The 24399-nt window shown below is 42.2% G+C and overlaps 1 protein-coding gene across 5 annotated transcripts in view; it reads right to left on the bottom strand.

Moving 5' to 3' along the window:
* Nucleotides 1–24399, bottom strand: part of adamtsl3 (ADAMTS-like 3) — a 121643-nt gene that overhangs the window by 15165 nt on the left and 82079 nt on the right. For 4 of the 5 annotated variants that reach the window (XM_064336583.1, XM_064336582.1, XM_064336584.1 and 1 more), the window contains 12 exons: nucleotides 22964–23075; nucleotides 22736–22874; nucleotides 22587–22637; nucleotides 20710–20914; nucleotides 20342–20489; nucleotides 18782–18866; nucleotides 15488–15771; nucleotides 14760–14889; nucleotides 10432–10642; nucleotides 10144–10323; nucleotides 9830–9983; nucleotides 7323–8406 (listed from right to left, as the gene is read on the bottom strand). In XM_064336583.1, the coding sequence (XP_064192653.1) occupies nucleotides 7323–8406; nucleotides 9830–9983; nucleotides 10144–10323; nucleotides 10432–10642; nucleotides 14760–14889; nucleotides 15488–15771; nucleotides 18782–18866; nucleotides 20342–20489; nucleotides 20710–20914; nucleotides 22587–22637; nucleotides 22736–22874; nucleotides 22964–23075 (2783 nt within the window). Of the gene's footprint in view, nucleotides 1–7322; nucleotides 8407–9829; nucleotides 9984–10143; nucleotides 10324–10431; nucleotides 10643–14759; nucleotides 14890–15487; nucleotides 15772–18777; nucleotides 18867–20341; nucleotides 20490–20709; nucleotides 20915–22586; nucleotides 22638–22735; nucleotides 22875–22963; nucleotides 23076–24399 lie in introns of those variants that run through there. The other variant, XM_064336586.1, reaches the window with a different exon arrangement.

Below are 24399 nucleotides of genomic sequence, written 5' to 3'. Positions count from 1 at the left end.
AAATTGTAGAAGTCTCCTTAACATCCAATGGCAAGAATTTCATTACCTCGGCACTTAGGTGAGCAGGATGTTCAGGCACTTCTTTTACACAGACAAGTTCTGAAGGGGGGGGGGGGGGAGGGGTGTAGTTGGCAATGGCTATGAACTCAGCTAATGCAAATCGTCCGTTGGTTTCTGGCTTCAGATGTGAGCTGCCATTATAAAATCAGGGCATGAAACAGCTCCACAGAAAACTAATGCGGAGCAGACAGTGCAGAGGGAAGAGGTGAGGAAGGAGATTGAGAAACCCGCACACCGCTGAAAGATCCCACCAGCCCGGCGTCTCTCCGGGGCCCTCCCATGTGGCGCACACATGTCAGGACTGGGCGTGATGCACAGAGAGGTGACAGACCTCTCGTATTGGAATCCAAGACCTCTGTTGATATTACAGCCATTTTCCACAAGTCCACGCTGACCCCGATTACACGCCTCCTTCTCACAGACGCCCTGAGCCGGGCACCTGACCCCACAGAAAGCTGCCATTTTAGTGAAAATATAAAAGCTGCACAGGAAATTTAAACAAGATCTGCTGCACGCTTTTTTTACACAAAAAGGGGAAAAATTGACTTCAGTCAATCAGGAGCCAGCTTCACTGACAGTACCTTAAGTACCTTGATCTGTTCCATATGTGATGTTTTGCCCAAAGAAACAGAAAAGGTTTTTTCTGAAACCTTCAGGATGATGGCATTCATTGACCATTGTTATTATTATTATTATTATTATTATTATTAGTAGTAGTAGTAGCAGTAGTAGCAGCAGCAGCAGCGGTAACAGTACTAGCGTTGTAGTAGTGGATTCTATTTGGTGTAGCCTGTTTTTCACAGTAAGCCAATGACCTTTTTTAATGAAAGTTAACTGCGGTTTCATTGAAAGCAATTAGTCATCAGTTTCTTATTTTATTACACAGATTCTGATAATCTCACGTGTTTCACAGGCTTTTACAACCGTCACAACAGGCTTTCACAAAAAGCCTCAAGCCCCAAAGTGTTTCTTTCATGTGCACAGCTCAGATCTTAAGAGGTATGGGATATCAGACATCTGGCATCCAAATTTATACGAATTGGAAATAGCTCAGATGTCACCAACAAGGTCTCACAACTCCCAGTGAAAAATTTCACATTAACTTTTAACTCCCCTTTGATTGTTACAGATTTAATTACTTGGGAAAGCAAAGCTACACCTGATATGAGTGTTTTTGCTTTTTTGAAGTTTCACGAAGGGAATAATTGCTATTAGTACTGCTGCGAAAGGTTTGAAAAGGTTAAGAGAATGTAAAAGGAGACTGCTGATTGTTCGATGCAAAGTGAAGAGTCTGGAGTAAGAGAAGGACACAGGAAACTGGGAAACACTACAACCTTCCAAACATGCAGTCAGTGGCTTTACTTTCAATTTGCTGGGCTTCATGGGAGAGCCGTGTTTGGGTTGGCAATGTCTGGCAACCATTAACTACACTGGGGCACATCCAAATAACACCACTTCTTTGATGGTTCTTTGAAAACAAATTCTGAGGTGGGTGAAGTGTCCAAAGGTGTAAGACAGGAGAAGCTGAAGCTGGTGATTTGGAGTGGCGTGACTGGCGGCCTGGCCTGGTGGCCAGGAACGGAACGGGAGTCTGCACAGCCATGTGCAAACAGCTCGGGAATTCTCTGCATACCCGTGTCATTAAAGGAAAACACTGCAAACCTTAAAAACAAATTTCAGGTCACTTGTGTGCTACATTCTTACTGGGCTTTCAAAGTACGCAAACATCTCCAGCCTCACAAACCCACCAGTCAAATCCAGATGAGAAAATGTAAAAGTGTACAATAACAGGAGAATGTGAATGTTACTTCATGGTCAAGCTTCAATGTCTGCAGAGTAACTGTGTAGAGTGGCTGATGTAAAGTTAGTTCTTCTCCTGATTGCTTCAATCCCCGCCTGTTTAGCTTTTGATATTGCTGGCAACAAGGGTCCATTGCTGTGTTTATACAGCCCTGATTGCCTTCGATCTGGAGGAATTCTTCTTGGAACGGGCAAAGACAATGTTTGGTGACTGTCTGGCTGGAGGTGATGAAGGGAGGTTTCACAAAATTTTCTTTTCAAGGACAGCATTTTGCAGTCGACCTTAATTCAACACATCGTTCTGCCGAGATGTGCACGTAAGATAACACAGGAGAAGTGTGAATCAAAACTATTTATACTACACTGCTGTTGCCAAAGGGTATAAAAGGTATGATTCAATCTTGTTTCAGAGCATGCACCAATTCATGTTAGAACACAGTTCTAAACACAAAGCATAATACTGATAAAGCTCAGTCCTGGGGGGGGGGGGGGCAGAGGGGTATCAAGTTTACAATAGATCCGAGATATTGATTCACTAATCACACATGCCACGTGTTTTACTGGATAAAATTCCTTCATCTGATTGGACAAAAATTCTCCATATTTGCTTTTCACCTAAAAACCCAAAACACCTGTAAACCCTAAAGGACTACAGCCTCCGGGACTGAAGAAAGGACCACCAGCAGTATAAAGTGCTCATGTCACTAAGAAGCCCTTGACAACAAAACATAACGACCTTATTGAAAACCAAAGCAAGTTACTGAATCATCGTCTTTTTGATGGTTGTGTTCAGTTACAATAAGCTCCAAAGTAACCGCATTAATGATGGATCAGAAGAAATGTTAGCGCATCTCATTTCAGAACATCTGTAAGACCTCAAAAACAAAACAAAACAAAAAAACCTGTGGGTATCTGAACACTGTAGGCAAAGTGCTAAGAATTGGCACTTTCAGTTTAAAAATGAAATCCAATGAAATCCATGCGTCAAAATCTACTGGAAAGCCTTCCCAGAAAAGTGGAGGCTGTTACAGCAGCAAAGGGGGCTCAACTCCATATTAATGCCCATAGAATGAGATGTTCAACCATTATATATGGGTGTGATGTTCAGGTGTCCACATACTTTTGGAAATGTTGTGTATTTTTATCAGTACCTTTTAAAAGATGCTAAGAGGCTGTACATGTTTAAGAATCTATTAGAATCCATGTGGATGCCGAATAAGGCCTGGATTCAAACAAAATAATTCCTTAAATTGTATTCGCAACATACATTTGGTTAATTTTGGTGTTTGCTGAACTTGACGAATTGTATTTGTTTATAAAAATAACACTGATTGGCTTTAATTATGAATCCAGGCATAACTGTAGATGGGTCATTCTACAGAAACGGTGGCATTCCTGTCTCTCACCTTTACAGCAAGCAAAATACTTTAAATTGAATTAATGATCACATGTAATATATATTTTTGATAAATATAGACTGTACTTATAATAATAAAACATATTTGAGTCATGTAATGAGCAATTCTTGTTTTTTAATCATTTATATAAAATAGCAAGTGCAAGCAATTTGCTTGTCACTCTGACCATGTATCGAAGTTTAGTGCCATATTTTGAGTTTAAAAAAAATATTTTTCTCCAATTTAAATGTCATAAAGTAAACACAAATGTCACATTCATGGAATGGAGAACTTAATAAGCTGAAATACCAATGAAATATTATAAATAATATAACGGTAATAGTGGTCACCCCATGTCATGTCATTGGTGTTACTGCCTCACAAAACTTTTATTTTGAAAAAAAATTAATGACTTTTATGAGTAATTTATGGTTCAAGAGGTCATTGGAAGAAGTGTGATCAACATATGCACATGGTGAGTCTGCTGTCTCTCTTCATTTGTTATATATTTGATGATTTATGTGTTAATTCTACATGAGGCTTTTAAATATGTCATTGGTGTTAGTCATTTCATAGGAAGGGGAATTAGCAATAGATAATAGAAATGGGTTAAATTAGATATTTGAATGATTTTAATATGATTGAAGACATGTGGTTTGAGGTACCGCGGCGTCCATTTTGTAAAAAACCATTAGTTCGACAAATTGTCATTGGTGTTACCGTCATTGGTGTTACTACTCCTCCTGGTAACACCAATGACAATCAGTAACACCAATGACATTCTTTTGTAAATGAGCTTTTATAAAAGCTTCAACATAAGTATTTAAAGCAAAATAGCACATATTGTTTCTTTTTCATAACTTCCTATTATTATTGTTTTTGTTAGGTATGGCGAAATTGAGTGCAGCTGAGAAGCAGAGGCTTTATAGACAGCGCAGGGATGCTGACCCTACACGTAGAGCAGAATATTTAGGTTTTGACTGGTGGTATAACAAGGGAGAACTGTAGTTAATAATGAGATCCGTAGAACATTGTTTGAAGCTAAACAACGGAAAAAAGCATCTTCCTAACTCATGATTGGTTTACTATTCTGACATATTGCACCAATGTATTTGACAGACAACTTCAACAAGGAAGGAGAACATGCAGGAGAAATGTACAAAGGAGGCAGAGGAAAATTCAAAAGTTGCAAGATAAACTTGAGCAAAGCAAACGACAATGCAACAGGTACAAGAAGCGTTTGTCCCGTTTACGGGGTCGCGTTGCAAATTCCGAAAGCCCAGGAACGAAGACAAAAGTGATCCTCCAAGGTTCTACAGTCCACTCTCCAGTCAAGAAAGCTCTAAAATTCCACTTTGCTCTTGTTGGAGATTTAAATGAAAAGTACAAAGCAGCCAATAAAACAAAATCAAAACAGGACTTTGCAAACATTCTGACGGGAAAGCTGATCAGAAAATACAAATTCCAGCTGCTGTGCCAGAAGAACATTGGCTTCTCGTACAAAGCTTGGAGAAAACCAATGATCAACTCTCGAGAAACCACCACAAACAAGAGGAAGACTGTGAGACAGTACTATCTGAGAGATGATGTCAGCAGACTGACCACAGGAAAAAAAAACACAGTCACTGTCCAGAAGGTGAAGAAACAGAGGAGGTTACTCTGTGACCATCTGCTTAACCTCCACAAGAAATTTGTTTCTGAGCATGGAGAACAGATTTCTTATGCCTTCTTCTGCAGGCAGAGACCCTTTTGGGTTGTGACACCAAATGAGCAGGACAGAGAAACATGTCAATGTAAGTCTCATGAAAATCTGCAGTTTATGGCAGATACACTGTACAGACTTGGGCTTTCAGAGTCAAAACACCTGGATGATATGGTTGACAGCACTGTCTGCAACAACGTTGCAAAGTCATGTGCATATGGTGAATGCCAAGAATGTAGACTCACCACACATCCCCTCACCAAATCACCATCAAATGGTGTGGTAAATTTAACCCAGTGGTGTCTAGAGAAGATTGACCATTCCAAACCAGGTGAAGAGTCTGAGAAGACAAGTACAATCACTGTCAAAAAAAAAGTGCCAATAACAGAGGATGAGCTTGCTACCCAGTTTCAAGATAGGCTCTTCATGTTTCGCAGACACATCTTCAACATCCGGTGGCAGTACAATGCTTATAGAAATATAAAAGAGAACCTGACCTCCATGGACTGCCTTATACACATAGATTTCAGTGAGAACTACACTTGCAAGTATGCAAATGAAATCCAGTCTGTGCACTTTGGGGGGTCACATCAACAAGTGACCCTCCACACTGGTGTTCTCTATGTGCAGGACCAGCCCCCCATTCCCTTTAGTACGATCTCACCAAGTAGAAGGCACGACCCAGTAGCCATATGGGCTCATCTTGACCCCATCCTGGAGATGGTGAAAAATCAGTGGCCTGATGTCCAGCACCTTCATTTCTTCAGTGATGGCCCTGCCACCCAGTACAAGCAAAAGGGCAATTTCTACATGATTTGCTCAGAACCTCACCAGAAGGGCTTCCCCAAAACTACATGGAACTTCTTTGAGGCAAGCCATGGGAAGGGTGCACCAGATGGGGTGGGGGTGCATTAAAGAGGTCAGCCGACACCTTAGTCCGTCGGGGAAGGGATATCCCAGATGCACTCTCTTTCTTCCAGGAGTTAAATGACTCTGGAACGCAGGTGAAACTGTTCTATGTAAGTGAGGAAGATGTTGAGACTAGGGCACAGAAAATGCTAGAGGTACCTCTTGTTGCAATAAAGGGGACCATGAAAATGCATCAAGTTTTGAGCATCACACCTGGCATCCTCAAATACAGAGACATTAGTTGTTTCTGCCAGGCAGCAGAGGGCGTGTGGGATTGCCCATGTTACAGTCTCCAAGAAATCATTGTAGGAGCTGTGCCGCCTAGAGAAAGTGTCCCCTCTTCCCCACAACAACAACACCGACCTGATGTCATTGAGGCTCACCATAGCGGGCAGTGGTGTATTGTGAGGTATGATGACCAGCCATACCCTGGCATTATACTGGAGGTGGAAGAGCACAACATAAAGTGAAGTGCATGCACAGGAATGGAGCAAACCGGTTTTCTGGCCAAACCCAAAAGAGGATGTAAACTGGTATGGGGATGACCAGATCATGTGTTTTATGCCAGAGCCAGTTCCTGTGAACAAACGGTCAGTTCAGGTTGACCAGAAGATCTGGACATATGTGGAGGGTCAGCTGCATGTGTGACTACAAGTGAAATACCAGTTGCTGGAAGCCTAAAGTTTATGTAAATAAAATGTTTGTTTACTTGTGTTCTTATAAATATGTTTCATAGCCAGGGTGCCTGCCATTGTAGTAGCCTACAGAGTCTGCTGTATGCCATACAGATGTTTGGCAGACAACTAGCTGGCTCAAACAGGATGGACCAGTCCAGCCCAATATAACACCAAGTCATTGGTGTTATAATGTGTCACTGGTGTTACTGAATGTTTGTTTGGTGATTTGATATTAAAGGGGTCATTTTTGACTTTATAATAATTTTGTGTTTGTTGATTGTTGGTTTATTCGTGAGTTGGCATTTTAAGGAGAGTATCATTCAATTTTGATACTGTCCTTCAGTTATTGTTGATATTATAGCAAAAACCTGATGGTGTAAATGAAAAAATGTCACACAATACAACTTTACACATACCTGATTTAAATAAATAAATAAATAATAAAACATTTTTCTTTTAATTATTACCAACCTACTATGTCTTTGAGTATATGTGCAGATTTAATAGAGAAATACTATTCTGATGAGCTTTTAATGTTGTTTTTGGTATGAGTAACACCAATGACAAAAAGACGGCACAAGCATTCTTTGAGTGAATGTATAAAAATAATTAAAATACATTAAGCTTTCATATTTGTGGATTGTTAAAGGCAAGAGGTTAATTAATATTGTACAATAAGTTTTGATTAAGTAAAATGAAATGTATTTCAAGACATGTTGCAATTCCAAATGCCACCGTTTCTGTAGAATCACCCAGATGTAGAATCTAGTCAGATACCTTTCTGTAAATTGTAGTGGCTTTCCATCCTTGGCCCAGGAAAGCAGTGGTCTCGGCATACCCTGGGCTGCACACAGCAGAAACACGCTCTTTGTGGCACTGGTCAGGAAGGCGCTTCTCCCTATGCTTATATTGATGCTTTTCTGGAAGGTCATCAGAGGGTTCAGCTTGTGTTGGATGATAGCAGGCTTCCCCCCTCCACCTGGGTCTTTTTCAATCACACGCTCTGACGAATTGGGTATCTTATCAAGGAGCTTGCCTTTCAGAGATTTTTCCTCTTCGGTGTCTTTCCATTTCTCTGAGGCAGCTTCGGGCCCAAACATCTCTGCCAGCAATTTGTGGATGAGCCTGGAGGCCAGGTCATCATCCACCCCCCCATTCTCAGCCAGCTGGCTGATGTTCCTCACCAGCTCCTCAAACTGCCCAGGATCCAGACTGTAAGCACCTTGAAGAATCGCGGCCTCCAGGTGTTTCTCCGGCAACGGCAGGGAGTGGCTTGGCTGCACTGAGCTCATCAGGTAGTTGCCGAGGACCTGCAGAAAGGCCCTGTCTTGGGCCTGGCTGTCATCCAGAGAAAATTCATTCTTTTGACTCCAGTTCTGCCACATCTTGCTCATCCGGTTCCATTTCTCTTCCAGGCGGCTGGCCTCGTTCAGGTCCAGCTTAGCCAGCCCACTGCCGTGCCCCACCTTGAGGCCCTGCCCCTCCGGCGGCTCAATGAGCCGGTTGTCGTTCCCAATGAGCTTCAGAATGAAGGTCTCTGCAGCTGGGCCAGCCACGCAGCGATACACCCCAATGTCGGTGGCCTCCAGGCCATGGATCTTCAGGGAGCCGGACTTGGTGATACCCAGGCGTTTGCAATTGGACAGGGCCTGGCCGTCCTTCTCCCAGCTGATATTCATCTTTTGGAACCTCCGCACTGGGCACTTGATGACCACGGAGGTCTTGGGAAGCAGGTAGGCACGCCCCCCGATGGTGAAGTGGATGCGTTTCTCCTGCCGGGTCTGGATGTAGATGCGGTGGAGGCCCAGGATCTGAGGGCCGCGTCTTGTTGACTGCTTCGGTTTCTTTTCTTTCTTGTGCTCTGGAGACACAGAACCAAATAATAAAAATATAGACCAACAAGCACATGTAGAGCACAGCCTGATCAAATACTTAACAATTGTTAACAAATTGTTAACAGTACCCCCAGACAGATTACACCTAAAAATAGCTCTTACTGAAATGGATGCATTCTGGAAATGTCCCTAAGAAGCAGACTATGCTCTTGGGATTGGAATTGTGGTGTGTTTTTTCCCTCTCCGGATTCATGTGATGAGCATGCCCAGACTCTGAGACAACATAATGGACTCTTCCCTTTAACTTTCTGGAAGCTCTAGGACAACATAATCTCCTTGGCTTTTTACATAATCAACTCAGATATCATACAGTGAGACAAAGTCTAAATGAATCTGAGCGTGCGTTGAACACAATGCCTCCAAACAAAACATGCCAATTGAGTCATCCAGGGGCTTGATGCACTGACAACGATGACTTGATTTTCCGAAGTGTCCCTCCCTCTGCAAACATTTTGAAGTTTCTTGAGAGTCACTGCAGGGTTCAGACGAAGGCTACTTACTGATTCAGCATTCCAGCATTAATTAAAATCAGATAAGTCTTTAACATGTTGTGCTGTGTTTTACATAAAGCCAAGGACATTCTTTCAACCCAAAAGAATCTGTTTTGAGTCAATTTATGCAGTTCAGACACTTGGCTTGTAATGTCTGATTTCAAGCCCAGTAAAATGATATTATATTGAGAAGTGACATGCAAGCTTACTAAAGAAGTAATTAGGGACCACAGAAAAAAAGAGCCATTCGTCTGGAACCTGATTACCCTGGAGGCTATAAACATAATACTACGACAGTCACTCTGTAGTCTGTACCACCAAACAAAAAAGTGCAAAATGCCAAAATTCATCAAGATGTCAAGCCCTGTAATTCCCAATTTAACACTGACATTTGAACCAAACAATCTGAAAAAGACTTCATCCCACACAATTCATGTACACTCCAGTGACTAAACAGTTACCTGTAGCAGCCAAGAAATCTCATAGCTCTAGAATGCAGCCAGACCATCTGAAAACCATACCCGGGAAAGTTCACTTACTGTTCACAATTGTGTTCATGGGTTCACACCATAAGGGCAATGAGAACATTACAGGGAAGGGGACTGTCAATCACAGTTCACAGAATAGCACTTTTAATGCTTAACATGGACTCACTATGTAAGGTTAAATCATTTATCTGAATAAATCTTTGTGGGTGAAGTGGACGATGTGTGAATGAACAGCGACCGGATGATGATTCCTGTAAAAAGAGGAACTTGTTTGAGGATGCTTCCTCTTGACCTGTTGACCTCTCGTTCCACTATAGCCAGAGTTCAGTGGCCATAAATACTCCCGGTCTGAGATGAGGTCAGGGGTCATGCCGGGGTTAGAAGTGAGGGTTGATGGCCAAGAGGCTTACTAGAGCAGGCGTTCAGGCGGCAGCTTCTGATGATGGGCGGAGGGGGGAGACCGTCACAGGCCTCCTCACCCAGGGTGACCAGCTGCCCACCGGAGGTCAGCCTGCGGCACACTGGCTCCCTCTTCTGGATCCCCGTCCCGCAGGTCACAGAGCACTGTGGAGCACAGAGACACAGACTAGTGAAGGAAAACTGTGACTCTAATGTATGTCAACAAAATCTACACAGAATAACTCAAAGTCCAAAAGCATAATGTCTAAGAGCGCAGCTAATAAAATTTACTGGAATGCTTGTGCATTTTGAGGTCCCTGCTCACCATTGACCATTCTCCTCCCACCAACTGAGGGGGGCAATCTGTTCGGGCACAGGGCTTGTGAGCCGCAGGCTTGACCTCTTGACAGGACTCGTCCGTGACTTTTCTGAAGTCACCATTTGAGAGCAGCTGCTTGCAGTGGACCTTGCGTGACTGTGTCCCTCCTCCGCAAGTGTGAGAGCACTGTGACAGAGGACAAATACAACAATGAGAAGAAAGACTTCAAAGGTGCAACTTTCTCATACCTTTGCCATACCTGACTAGCACCACGCCCCCCACCCTTATTCTCACCTGCTGCCACTCCTCAGCTTGCCAGGTCGGGGGACAGTCCACCTGGTTGCAGGCTCTGAGAATAGGCGGCCTGAATTCCTGGCACATCCCGTCGGGCACGGAGGCGGTGTCCCCCAGGTCGAAGGACAGCAGTTGAGTGCAGAAGACGCTTCTGGTCTGGATGCCCACCCCACACGTTGCTGAGCACTGGGTCCACGGGGTGAACTCCCACCTGGGGCCCAAACAGACACAGACAGGCTCAGCCCCGGGTTCCCCTGAGCGGAATCGCACCTGTGCCAGCGCTGACCCGCGCTCGACTGTCCGTCACAGCGCAGTGGCAGCCGGGCCGCCCTGTTAGCTATAACACGCGTGACTTTTCGGCCGCCGGGGAAATGGACCTGGAGATCACTTCCAGTATTGTCACTCGTTCCCATGCCAACACAACGCGCAGAGTAATAAAAAGCAGAACGTATTAGAGAAGTTGAACGCATCAACAGAGTCCTCTCCCTCTTTTCCAACCAATCTCCTGTGAAGAATTTTGTGCAGATGGTGTTTCCACGATGACATTTATCTTCACCCAGGGACCTCATGGGGAGTCCCACAGTGATAAATTGCATTCATAAAGAAAAGGAAATCTAGCAAGCCTACCGTGCCTGTGTGCTGACTCGGCACTCCATGTAGGTGCAAGTGAATTACAACCACAGCCTGGAGTTACAGTACAGGAGGAGAGCTAATGAAAAGTCAGCTGAACAGAAGTTGCTGGGTCCTCCAACCGAGCTCATAAGCGACAGGGTTCTGAGCACCACAGAGTCAGGGGTTTGGACCCCATATCAGCTTCCTGACCAGAACCACTAACGCAGCAGGAAATGCCACTAAATTAAGCTCTGGATCAGCATTCTGAACTGACTGTACGCTTCTTCAATGAGGATATATAAATCTGCCCAGCTTAAAGGGCAGCCTGGGGGACTGTATTCTCAGAGTCAAAAGTGCTCATGCTGTGGTCAGCCAGAGTGAAATAGAGGGCACTAAGATACACACAGACGACAGAAATGTGGGTATGCAACTCCCCTATGCTTCTCTTATGCTGTAGCTCAGATCCAATCAGAGCACGGAAAAATAAACATTTTCAACCAATTTGGGAATACATCAGAGAATAAAATTATATGTCGATAAAATGCTGGAGAAGAGCTATTCAGAAAACATTTTAGCAGTGTCATGGCTGGAACATGAATTCCAGCACTGGTGAGTCTTGGGATTTTTCTGCATGCTGTTCATTACACAGAGTGGGACTGCTCATTCCGAGCAAAACATTGGAATTCCAATAAATTCTGCGGAGGAATTTATCCATGCATACTTGCATCATCTTTGGCCTCCTTCAATGACCTGGCTAATTAATGGCTTTCAGAAGCTGAAAATCATAGTGCTTAGTTCAGATAAAGGCCAAATGAAATTGTAACAAGCCACATGAGCTGGCATTCAATAAGCTGTTATTCAGTCCACAGAATAATACACTTGAAAATAAACTAATTCTGTTTGCTGATCCACAGGGATGGGAGTGATATATAAAAGTGAAAGAAACACAATTTTACAATGTTTGCCATTGTTCTCAATCAGAGTATGTCACATAAGCATACACCAGAGATGCCTTGGCTTACAAACTAAAATGGAGACAATAAACACTCATTAAAACTGTCCTTTATTTTATACTAATTTAATGTAAAAAATAACTTCTCAGCTTACAGGCAGAACAAGTTCATTTATAGGAGACCTCTTAAAACTGCAATGATCTAATAAACATGTCAAAGGTGTGAATGTTGCCACTAATGAAAAACTATACTATAAACTATGTCAAATAAAAAGTCCTCTCAGACATTAATACACATCATATATTATACCAATAAGGGGGAGTATGAATATTAATGTGAATCTTAATCTTATGTACTTTCTAACAGACAAAAAAGCAATTTAAGACTGGTAGTTAATTATGATTATAAAAAGTAATAAATTGCTGCACAGGCAGTTTCATAATATTAAGAATTCTGGGCTTTTACTAGCCATTTCCTTGTTAATAAAAATTTCAAAGCTTCATATTTACTCTCTCACCAATCTACCGCAAGAGTAAACTGTCCTTGACCTCTATGTTGCGGGTGGAGAGTGAGGGATTATATAAATAAAGTATTTTTAGATCCTGTGCAAGAGCAGAGATCAGGTCCCTTAGTAGACGCTGAGCTTCGATCCCCTTTATATCCAGGGTAGAGACTGAAGCCCCGCTACAAAAATAAGTTCTGCCCCAGAGTGTCGCCAACAGGCACCCGCATTCTTCGCCACATTCCTTCCTACACATCTAACATTTCAGCTCTGCTTCCTCCACCTCTCCAGACCCTTCCGTGCGGCGAGTACTCAAAAGTTCAATTTTATACAGTGTAAACACCGCTAATGAATGTGAAAAGGTCAATATGAATGGGTGACCTTTCTTTGCCCTCCACCCACAGAACAGAAAGAGAGCTTATCCTGAAACCCGAATAAATCATCCTGCCCGCCTACTGTTCAGCCGCTGCAATATCATCACCGTGATCGCTGGTGGCCAAACAGTGAGAAATCTCTCTCTCACCCCTGTTCCCTCTCTTTTTCACCCTCAGTGTCTCTCTCTCTCACAAACACACACACACACTCTCTCTCTCACACACTCTCTTTTTGAATATAACTGCCATTTTTTATTTACTTATTTACTTAATGTACATTAATTTGTTTAATTTGTAAGACAAAGTGAAAAATGAAAACAAAATCACACAGGAACAGAAAAAAGTGAATATGCCTAATGTTTACAATGGTAAGAAAATAAAAATGACATAAATATCTAACTCACTCACTGACTTTCACAGTCTTTCTTTCCCTCTCTGTCTTTCTCCGAATGGCAGCCAGTAGGCTGACAAAATAATGGTTTAAAACTTGCTGAAATAATATATATCAAAAATGTCATCAATTAGACCCTGGATTATAAGATTTAACACCATATTCTCTTAAAGAATACCTGTCTACAAGGACATTGGCTGGCACCATTGGCAAGAGTGTTGCAGAATGGTTACCGAGCTGGATTTTTTATATGGTAGATTTGAGTATTACCTTAGGTTATATCTCATTGCCAATGCACTTGAGTATGATAACATTACTTGAATACCAAAGAAATCTAGAATTATAAATCTATAAATAATTTAAGTAATTCATATTGGACATTAGCCGGTATCCATTATTAAACTAAACAGTCACATTGAACATTAGCAGGCATCAATTATTAAACTAAACAAATGTCACTTCTCTAGATATCCGTAGCAAAGTGTCTCAAACCCCACCATGAACAGTAAGATGTGGCATTAAAAATTATGACTTTCATTTCAGAGTCAGCAACAGACTCTTGCAGTTATAGAGAGCTTGTGTACTGTACCCCGTTAGCAAATGCAAAGCCAAAATGTTTCGTGCATTTAGCAACAACAGTTACAACACTTTTGCCACCTTTACACTTTTACTCAAGCAAATGTGTAAAATAATATATAGATGGCAACTTTAAATGTCAAATTGTGCATTTTTCTTCTCTGTTTTTTTTTAAATCTCAAGCTATTTTACTACTAAGACCGCAGGTCTCTCTTTTTTTTTTGCCAAACACTGGACTTTATCTTTGTGGTCTACATGTACCCTGTGGAATATTTCTTTAGCACAGTGAGTCTTTTGTTTAAACATTAAACCAGAGATTGCATATATGTCTTGCCATATACAGTTCTGAAAGATAAATGGCAAGCAGAAAGATTTGTAGCTGGGCCTGTACTATTAAAACCACCTGTTCATGTATGTTTTATAGGACGTCTCCCTAATTGAGAAGTCATATGCAACAAATGGGGCTTTAGTTGCCTGGCTCCATTAGCAGTAGCAGGCTGACATGTTTCTTGGATACTTTAATCTGGTTTTATTCTATTTATTCTACGTGACATTACTATAGTCATGGAACCAGCAATGAACATCATTACCATAATCCATGCTACTACACTGCCAGCCAACCAATATCTGAAAGTTGTCCCTGAATGAGAATGCAGTAGCAATGTGGTCTTGAACTGCTTTTTTCAATAACATATCATAAATATCCAACGATTTTAGTATTGCATATATGGTTATGTTCTTCTATGAATTATTGTGTGTTTGGCATTACTAAATTTATTAAATGTGCACAATGCTTTGAGATGTACTACGCAAGAATTATGACAGTCAGTCATGTATACACAGTGTTCTTTTGAAACAGTGGATTCCCAGAAGCTCATTGGCCAGAACTGCAGAATGCGCTAGTCGTTTGTTATCCTTACCTTGGGGGACAGGGATGGGAGTTGCAGATTCGCATCATCGTGGGCAGCCGGCTTGATTGGTCGCAGAGACCACCGTCCACCTCCTCCGGCCTCTCGCTGTCCAGGCATTTCACAGCAGCTTCTTGTTTCCCTGCAGGAGGGGAGAAGAGGCGTCTGAGAACAGAGGCCTCCTGCTCAGGGGAAAGGGTTTCATAGCTCAGGTGACAAACCTCCGACATGACGAGAGCATGAGGTTCACAGTACAGTACAAGTGTTAATTTACAGCAGCTAGTTCCTGCTGTTTGTGGTGCATAGCAATACTATCAAGCGTCCACCCTAAAAACTAAATACTAGAAACAAAAATAAATAAATAAATAATAATAATATAGTTTTCAGTTTGTATTCAGCGCAACTTTTTAGTGTGAGCTGTTGTGAACCTCCTCAGTGGGGAGGGGTATTCACACATACTGAAAATATTCAAACAAGCAATTAGAGCAGCAAATGATATCTTAAGAACTTATTCAAAAGCTTGATTCGTGGACGTTGCTCTTGTTCTGTGCATAAATGAAAATAAAGCATCTCACAAGCCTTAGCTACTGCACAGTCCCTACACTGCCAGGGCAAAGTGGTACAGTGTTAGGAAACCATTTGAATCCCTTCAAAATTCACTGAATGTACCATTTGAAGAATTCTAGCATTCAAATCATTACTGAATACTGCTCCAGGTGCATATCTTGGCCCATGTTTACCGGATGCACAGGATGCAGAGCAGGCAGTGAAGCCTGCGTACTCCCAGCTGTAGCGCTGCTCGCCCTGGCGCTCAGGTCCGAGGGGCGGGCGGAGGGCTGGGGTCCCCCCACAGGGCCGGGGGGTACAGGCCCTCTCAGACAAAGGCCTCTCTGCCCCGCACTCCTCGTCCGGCAGGTCCACCTCCGTCTGCGAGAAGGTCAGAAGTACCCTGCACTTCACCTCGCGACTCTGGTGACCCGGCCCACAGGTGGCGCTGCAGGGCGACCACGGCCCGGGGATAAACCTGATAAAGAACAGCAAGCAAGTCTCAGTTACCACAAACTAAGACAAACTAAGACATTTACAGCATACTAACATACTAACATACAGCATACTAACCCTAACCTTAACCCTAACCCTAACAAATGATACACTTTGGATTTAATAATCTTTAATTTTATGCTTTCCCCACCTTTATCTCTACAATTCACTCATGCTGCAACACTCATCACAACCTCTGTCGTTGATTCAGGAGAGGGCAGACGAGCACATGCTTCCCTCCAAAGCATGTGATGGCAACTGCTTTCTAACACACAATGCAGCCACTGACAGAAGTCAGTAGAAGACCCTTCATCCACTCAACGGGCAAATTTTTTGGGTACCCACTCAGCCAGCAAGGGCCACTGGTACACAATGAAATGCTGTCATCCAAGCCAACTGAAACCCTCTCATCCCTGGGAGACACCAACTGTGTATTGTCCTGTGGTGCTACTGGCTAGGGTCAGCACTGGCACAGTCCAGATTTGCAACTAAACTGTGAAACCCATCCATGCACTGTGCTTCTGCACAGTATGTACTACTTCTGGGTGAGAGTTCTGCTGGACTGCTGCTTGTCCTTGTGTCCAGTTTGCCCAATTTGGAATTCCTCAAAGTCCATTTTCTTGCTTTAGACCACTAACATACAAATGATTCTACATCAGTCACTGTAATACTAGTGAGTCATCAGAACATTTTACAAATATAAAAAGTATTTTATAAAAATGATGCAAAAAACTGTCTGGGCCAATCAAAAACAAATACTTAAACTGAAATAAGATAACAAAAGTAAACCCCAAAGTGAACTGTCCTTTTAATAGGATGAGCCACCCAACAGCCCATGACCTTTAATTTTAAACACATTAAATCATACATAAGAATGTGCATTTCAATGAAAAAATAATTTTTTAACATGTACAAGTCATTCGCAGGTGGCTCTGTTTACAACATTTAATCATTTATAACTTTGTATCAGCAATTTCTTATTGCTTATATAAAGCTTTTTGGCACACCTTTAGAATAGGGAAGAACAGACTGAACAGATGGAGAGTTTAATGAAAAATGTGTGTCGTATTTCACGTAAAAAAATTCAATGTGCTCTATGTCTCCAGACTGTTACATTACACTGCCACTGATGTTACTGGTGTACACTGGAGATTCTGTGCTATAATAGCCAATGTAAAACTATAGGTTGCGACCCAGTCTTTGGTACTTAGGTATGTTGACAGGATGTGAACATAAACTGTCCATTGTCCAAGGTGTCAAATAACCGCTGGTTGAATAGCATGTGTAAAACCTTTCAAACCATGAACCTTCAGTAACGGGCATGGACATAACAGTTCTACTGCATATTATGCCTACCATTACACAAAATACCATCAAATTATATAAGAAAAATATAAATGGCAGGAACACTATTCCAATAAAATATGAGCAGCAGGGACATTGTTCCAACATTTAATGAAATGCAGAGCATGACGGCTGGAAAAGGAAAATTTTGTAAATCAACTGAATTTTATTCATTGCTACTTAAATGCATTATTAAATTTAGATTGGCATAGGTTGGCCAATATGCTCTTCATTTTCAAATTGTTTGAGAAAATATTAAGAACACAGGCCAGCAAAAAAAACTTTTTTTTTCTTTTATCAAATCCAGCAAAACACACTTTAGGAGCACAGTCGGGCCACAGAGCCTGTGAAAGCATTCAAGCTTGTCCAACTGCAAAAACTCAACGTGAAAGTCAACACGCACCCTAACAGTCCTGCTGTCTAAACAGTGCCCAGGCTTAAGGGATTACCTTTTTACGAGGCTTGCAACTCCCTAAAAGCCACAACATGTCATGTTTTGACTAATGTGTGCGTGTTATTAAGGGATATCACGATGTCAGAATCGCACGACTTCACGCAATCTAAAAAAAAAAAAAACAGATTCTGTGTTTTAAGTGGTTCTCTTCTCAAGTGTCATACTAGACCGGGCCATTTCTCGAGAGGAAGGTCTACAGCCGCTTAGGAAACAGGTGTCGGTAACCGCACGACGGCTGTGCGGTGGTGGAGGGCGCTTCGCTGGTGTCATGAGTGAGGTCTCGCTCTTGACAGATCCCAGCGCCTGCTTATCAGCCATCGTGAGTCTCGGCCAGGCCCTCGCCTACACTTTAATCACGCTGTTATCGGAGGAGGAAGCGAGCGAAATGGAGGAGGGCAAAACAAGAGGCCTCCTCCGGATAAGCTGTGTAAACCACACCAGAAGAATGATGGCGGCCTAATTCCGCGGCACTCGAGTCCTCCTCAGCAAGGATGAATGGGGTGTTCTCCGATGGCAAAGATAACCGACTCTTTGACACGATCCCCTGTATTCTCCTAAGTGGAGCACAGCATGGACTCCATGTGCAGACTGTTATAAATCTGTAACATGAATCTAGTTATCAGAATAATGGTAAGACCCAAAAACCCTCTGTCATGTTCCACCTCTGAAGATGATGGTCTGGGATGTTCTTCCCTTCCCCACTGTGAATATCTAAACACTCACCCCCACATACTTTTTACAGTACTTTATGAGATTTTATGATGGCTGACTTGGTAGACCACAGAGGCTGGACTTTTTCTGGCATGACTGTTTTGTGGCTTTGAACAGACAGGAATATGTACTCCCTTGGCCGCTGTTAACGAAAATATAATTTCAGAGTTTGAAATTATAATTTTAATAACACTCTGGGACTCGAAAATGAACCCAAGCACGTTGCACTAACCACTGCCATTCACGCTCACATCCAATAGCTCATTATAAATTGAAACAAAGGGTCATCTACTGCTTCTGCGCTGTGCTAACAAAGCAACAATTTGCACAAAAACTTCCACATGTCAGTGTGCCTTAATGACACACGTGTGGAAGTTTTTGCACCTGAGGAGCTCCCCAGACATTTCCACACTAGCCATGGAAGAGTAGCTCCTGCTCATTGGTTAGCAGGGATGAGCCTCCCAGACAAAGACCAGTGACTCACGTTGGCTCCTCCGAAGCAGCTCTTGGCTCCTCCAGTTCATGGGCTTGTTTTAACCACGGCAGCTTTGCTTCCACAGGAGGTTTTTCTGGAAGAACAGAGAATCCATCACTCACCTGGGTCCTTGTAAGGAAAAACCCTTCCCAACAGGAACTCCTTATTGGTAAAGCATGACCAAAAGTATGTCCTGTTGCCCTGTTTCTCACTAGCATCGTCAAGAATAAATCAACAACATTATCACAACTGTCACAGAGGCCCCTAAACTGCAATAATTATTTTTGTGTAACAAAACCAACCATTTCACCTTGCTTCATCCAAATCCTTCACTAACTTTAGCAATCCTGCTCCAAAAGAAATAAATAGGTGAACAGAAAGGATCAATCAATCAGCTCTCCACTGACCCAAGCAGACCCAAGCAAGCAGTCAGTTGCATGAAAATGTTTTATCTCTTGCATATGAGAGCAAATTAGGCATGCTACCACCATCTGCTCCTTTGCTCTTTTAGAAATCCATCTTGTTAACTGTCAGGAAGCTAACGATGAGATAGAGTAGCTCTCAGAACCAGACAGTCGATGCAATCAAGGCAACAACTTAATATCGATATTTTTTAAGCATGAATCTTATTCTCATTAATCTTATTGGGTGCTGACAAGACAGCCAATCAGCGGCAAGGCCATACAGCTTCCATGTGATAATGCGATGTGTTTTTGTCAATCACATTGAAGCTGCAAGGCCTAGCTGCTGATTAGCTGTCAGTCAATAAATAGCAGAGGTAACATTTTTTTTCCCCAGAAGCATTTAATGCTGCCTGAAGATCAGATGTTTACTACTGCATCAAGTATAATTAAAGAAAAATCACAAAAAATAAAGGTAATGCACCACCATAATCATTGTTACAGAATATCATGCAGCTACATTGGTACAAGAATTTTAGGAGCGAAATGGCATATATCTCCTTAAAACATCATTCTTTTTACTTCATTCAGGAAAATAGTTTTGGCTGCATCTGAATCAGGGTGAGTCAAGGTGACAGCTGCCAATGTGTGAGTGACACATTCTCCCATCACACGGACGACAGCGGAATGACTGGCGGCTCTCATGGCAAAGTCCGAGCATTCCCGTCCGGAAAGCCCGGCTCGCTCTTTCGGCTGCCTGTCAGTCAGCTCTTTAAAGAGCTGGCCCCTAGAGGGCCAACGAGAAAGCAGGCAGAGCACAAAGCGTGAGTATTAACCAGGGGATCATTACAAACAGATGAGGAAGTGCCCATGAGCTCACGGCGGATCATTCTGGATGCTTTTAAGTCAAAAAGACCTCTTCCATGGCCTGGGAAACCTTTTGCCTCATTTGACGTTACAATGCCTTTATCACACCCTGGCAAGCTGGCAGGGATCACTCCACTGAGCTTTGTCAAACCCAATGCCCAAAGGAGTTCAACTTTCATCAGTCGAACAGAGACATTTTCTAGGTGATGTGGTCGACCATTACACTCTAATTTTCCACACAGTACACCTTCACCCTGTAGAGTGAATTACAGCCAGCAGACCGTTTACAGGAGGTCCATACCTTGAGGCTTGAAGCATGCAACGGGCACCAGGCAGTCTTCCTTAATGTGAGGCTTCAGCCCTGCGTTGCACCCTCCGGTGTGCTGCCCTCTGTGATCAATGCACAGAACCACTCTGTAACGCAAGCCACGGCCACAGGTAACTGTGCACTGGAAAATTAACAAGCCATTACAATACCTCACTCTACGGCCATGGGCAGTTTGTATTTATTCAACACAAAAACATCAGAGCAGCAGATTTCATGCACTGTAGTTGGTCACATACAATGGGCTTATTATGAGCCAAAGGGTATTAAAAAGTGAGAAGAAGGTGGGTGTCATAATGATTGCAGGTGTTCAGAGCAGAGATTATTCTCAGAAGAGTGCTCACCTGAGACCACTCCATGGCCATCCACTGAGGGCAGTCGAAAGTGTTGCAGCTCTGCTGCACCTCGGGGCGAGGGGAGTACGTGCACTTCCACTCCTCCACCTGAGAGATCTGGCCGTGCACGTCCTCCTCCACGCACATCACGCTCCTCTCCTGGCTGCCCCCTCCGCACGACACTGAGCACAAGGTCCACGGATTGTGCTCCCAGCTGAAGAGGACAGAGAACACAGATCAGCGAGGACAACCCTGTTTCTGCAGCCCGCACTAATTCAACTTTATCTGACAGTCCTGCTTTAGAACACCAATAATGACACCTTTGGAGGAGGAGTGGGCAACTGTGGTCCAGGAGAACCAATGGGTACATTGGTCTTAGTTTTAAACTGAAATGTGTATGTGACCCAAAAGTCCAGTGAACTGAGCCAACTGTTTAATTATCTGCTTTAATTGAACATTAATTTTTTACAGAGTAAAAACAAAAAACAACAGACCGGGCGCCCTCCACAGACTATCTCTGCTTTGGAATCTACACAGACCAGTCACCAAAATACTTTGGTGTCACCAAAATACACTGTAAATTCACCCCTGGCACAAACACCACATTATTAACGGACATACTTTACAAACTACTGACAGAAGTACATTCACCATCAATACAGTCAACTCACCATCAATACAGAACAAAAACAGAATAACATACGACAGAAAGTTCACCTTTAGCAGAAAGAACTTACCATAAACTTAAAATAGTTCCCATTTATTATTAACACAGCTCGGCTGGAATAAATTACATCAAAGGCACAGCATGTAATTCACATGTGCCAAATGCAAGACCTTATTAATTAAGCAGCATCAACACATTTTCAGCTTTGGCCCAACCACAGACAATCAGCATGCAGTAGCTACAAAAATATAAAACTAGTACAAAAAAAATCTACATATTGCCTTTGTCAGCACACAAAATAAAATCCAGCAGATAAAAGAGTGGGTGCACATTGAATGCCTTTCTGCATTTAAGGTTCTCCAAATTACTTTTGATCACACAAAAGCTGTCAGTGTATTACAGTGAGCATGGCCCTTGGGCTTGAGATGAACATGTTTGCAGAGGGTGTCCAAACTCATCAGTATGGTAGTAATTGTTTTTATTCCATAAAGGGTGCTGAAAGAACTTCTAGATACCAGATGTAATGATTTCATATTGAAGAACTTGCTCCTTATGTGTTAAATGATTTGAAAATGTACAGAAATGTGTAGAGATAACGATTTGGATTTTCAAATGCAACCATATATAATCTATATATATCTGGTCACTTCCAGGGAGTTTATCAGCCTGGGGGCACTTTAGATTATGTACTAACTACATTATACATCTTTAAAAATGTGTTGCTTAATCTCAAACATTAATGACCATTAGTAAATAAAACATATTAGAGGACAGGGCCTCAGTGTTGAGAAATTCAACAAGGTTTCATATACACTGTTGATATGCCAGTATATACTACTGCAATTCCATGGTAGCCACGTGGAGCTCTCTCAACATCGTCAGACTAGCCTCTTTTGAAATAACACATTTACAAGCATTTGTTAATGTTGGCTAAAACTCAAAACTCAAGTACTTATGTAATGACATAAAAAGCAGCAATTCCAAGCATTCCAAGGTTTTATACCTGCCATGTAATAAAGTGTGGTCAAATGTCTCTTGAAAATTAATGTTTAGTTAAATCTTGGTTGGCTACACTTGCAGGTAACTCCAGCTTCTTTCATATACTTTCCATTACATTATAAGGGAGAGTGAGGGGGAGACTGGAGACTGTTATCATCAGAGTAAGCATTGTGGCTTTGCGGCTATGCAGCTCAATGTACAGAGAGAAACAGGCGCTCACCGTGGAAGTGGCTGAAAGTGGTCATACGGCATCACCTCTTTGAAGCCATCACTGGGCAGAGAGAAAAGGTCAAATCAGAAATTTGAGACACAACAGAGGATCTGTATAAATAGCGCACCGGTGACAACAATGGAAGATATGAGGCAGACCTTTCAGGACATGGGTCCATGTTGCACTCCTTCAGTTTGGGTTTGGGCTTCTTGTTCTCGGGATAATTGCGGCAGTGGTGGTCCGGCAACACGCGGTTGAAGCGGATGTCCGTACACTCGGCTGAATTGAGCTGGTACCCTGACAATTCAGGCACATTCACCACCATTAGGGTCAAAACAAAAAAGCTCCTGGTGAGCTTGTCAGTAACCAGTGGGGATTGCTATTACCTCCTCCACAGGTGACGGTGCAGGGGAAGAAGTCCGTCTCCCTCCACTGGTACCGGATGGGCTGGTAGAACGTGAACTGAACCAGAGTGTCCCGGGCAGACACATACTTTACCTGCAGGGAACCAAACGGTGGACCTTCGTTATCCCATCTACAATGGTGCAGATCCAATACCAAGCATATGTCTCTGTCCCTGTGCACTCCATCAAAACAGGCTTCTCTGAGTGCCTCTAATACCAAACAAAACCATCCTAGGCTTTTATGGTCATAATTAGACTGCCTGGATTCAAACATTGCACCACATTTGTTTTTTCAAAGTCATTTTTTGTGGCATCTATAACTGCATCACACAACAATGGAAATGAAGACTGATAAAATGCAACAAAAATTTCTAATCTATACAACTCTAAAGTGGAGCATTTGCTTTGTAGGCACTGATCCAGGCCATAAATCACATTACATCATCTGTTCCACGTGAAGCGCAGCATCTCAAGTGTTACTTGCAAAGCAATGTCCTCGAGACTCAACTTTTAGACAATGATGATGATTAGAGCAGTCATTTCATACTTCTTCAATTCGCCACAGAAGTGAGTCACTTGAAAACTTTTCAATGCTGTGGTAGCACCAGTGGCTAAGGTTGAGCCCAAAGAATACATAATTTTTCTATTCAGCTACTATTCCTGGCATTTCTCTATGCCAGTAATAGAAGTCATGGTTTAGCTTATTCTATCTTGCATTATAGTGCTGACATGAGTAAAACACAGATTTTGTTTCAAGTGCAGTAGAGTTTGTACTTTCAATTATATTGTATTATATTTTCTATTATATTTTACATGTATACAACTGTCTAAAAATGTTTTCAAATTATTTTGAAATTACTTTTCAAATGATTCAGAGCTGGTTTCACTGCTTTTATTGTTTGGTTGTTCACTTACTAATGCAGTGGCTACAGATTCACTCAGTGCTCTTTGAAATCACTGCTGACTCTGAGGTATCTTAGCAACCTTACGCTTCTGAAGTTCACCAGAACTAATATGTTTTTGAAATTACATAACAGTAGGAGTTTTATATAAACAGCATACATTTAATTTTGTTTTTTCTTTGATTAAACACAAGAGGGTCATTTATTTTTAAATGGCATGTTTATCCTCAACATTTTGATAATAATGGGAGTAAAATGTTTTAGATTTTAAAATGTATTTAAAAAACCAAGGCCTTAAGAAAAAAAAACTAATTAAAAACGAAGAAAACTGAAGATATTGTAAGGTGCGTATATTTGGAAGTACAGTGCAATAAATAACAGACAGCATACGATTTCAGGAAATAAATCATTTCATTCATAGGAAATAAAAAATAATAATTTTTGAAAGATTTATTATGTTGGCAGTGCTGCCTCAAACTCCACAGGGGAGAGTGAATCAAAAGCTGTTGCAACTTT

The sequence above is a fragment of the Anguilla rostrata genome, chromosome 5, assembly GCF_018555375.3.
Source record: "Anguilla rostrata isolate EN2019 chromosome 5, ASM1855537v3, whole genome shotgun sequence".
In the NCBI taxonomy this organism is placed as follows: Eukaryota; Metazoa; Chordata; class Actinopteri; order Anguilliformes; family Anguillidae; genus Anguilla; species Anguilla rostrata.
This window is presented reverse-complemented; position numbering and strand designations above follow the sequence as displayed.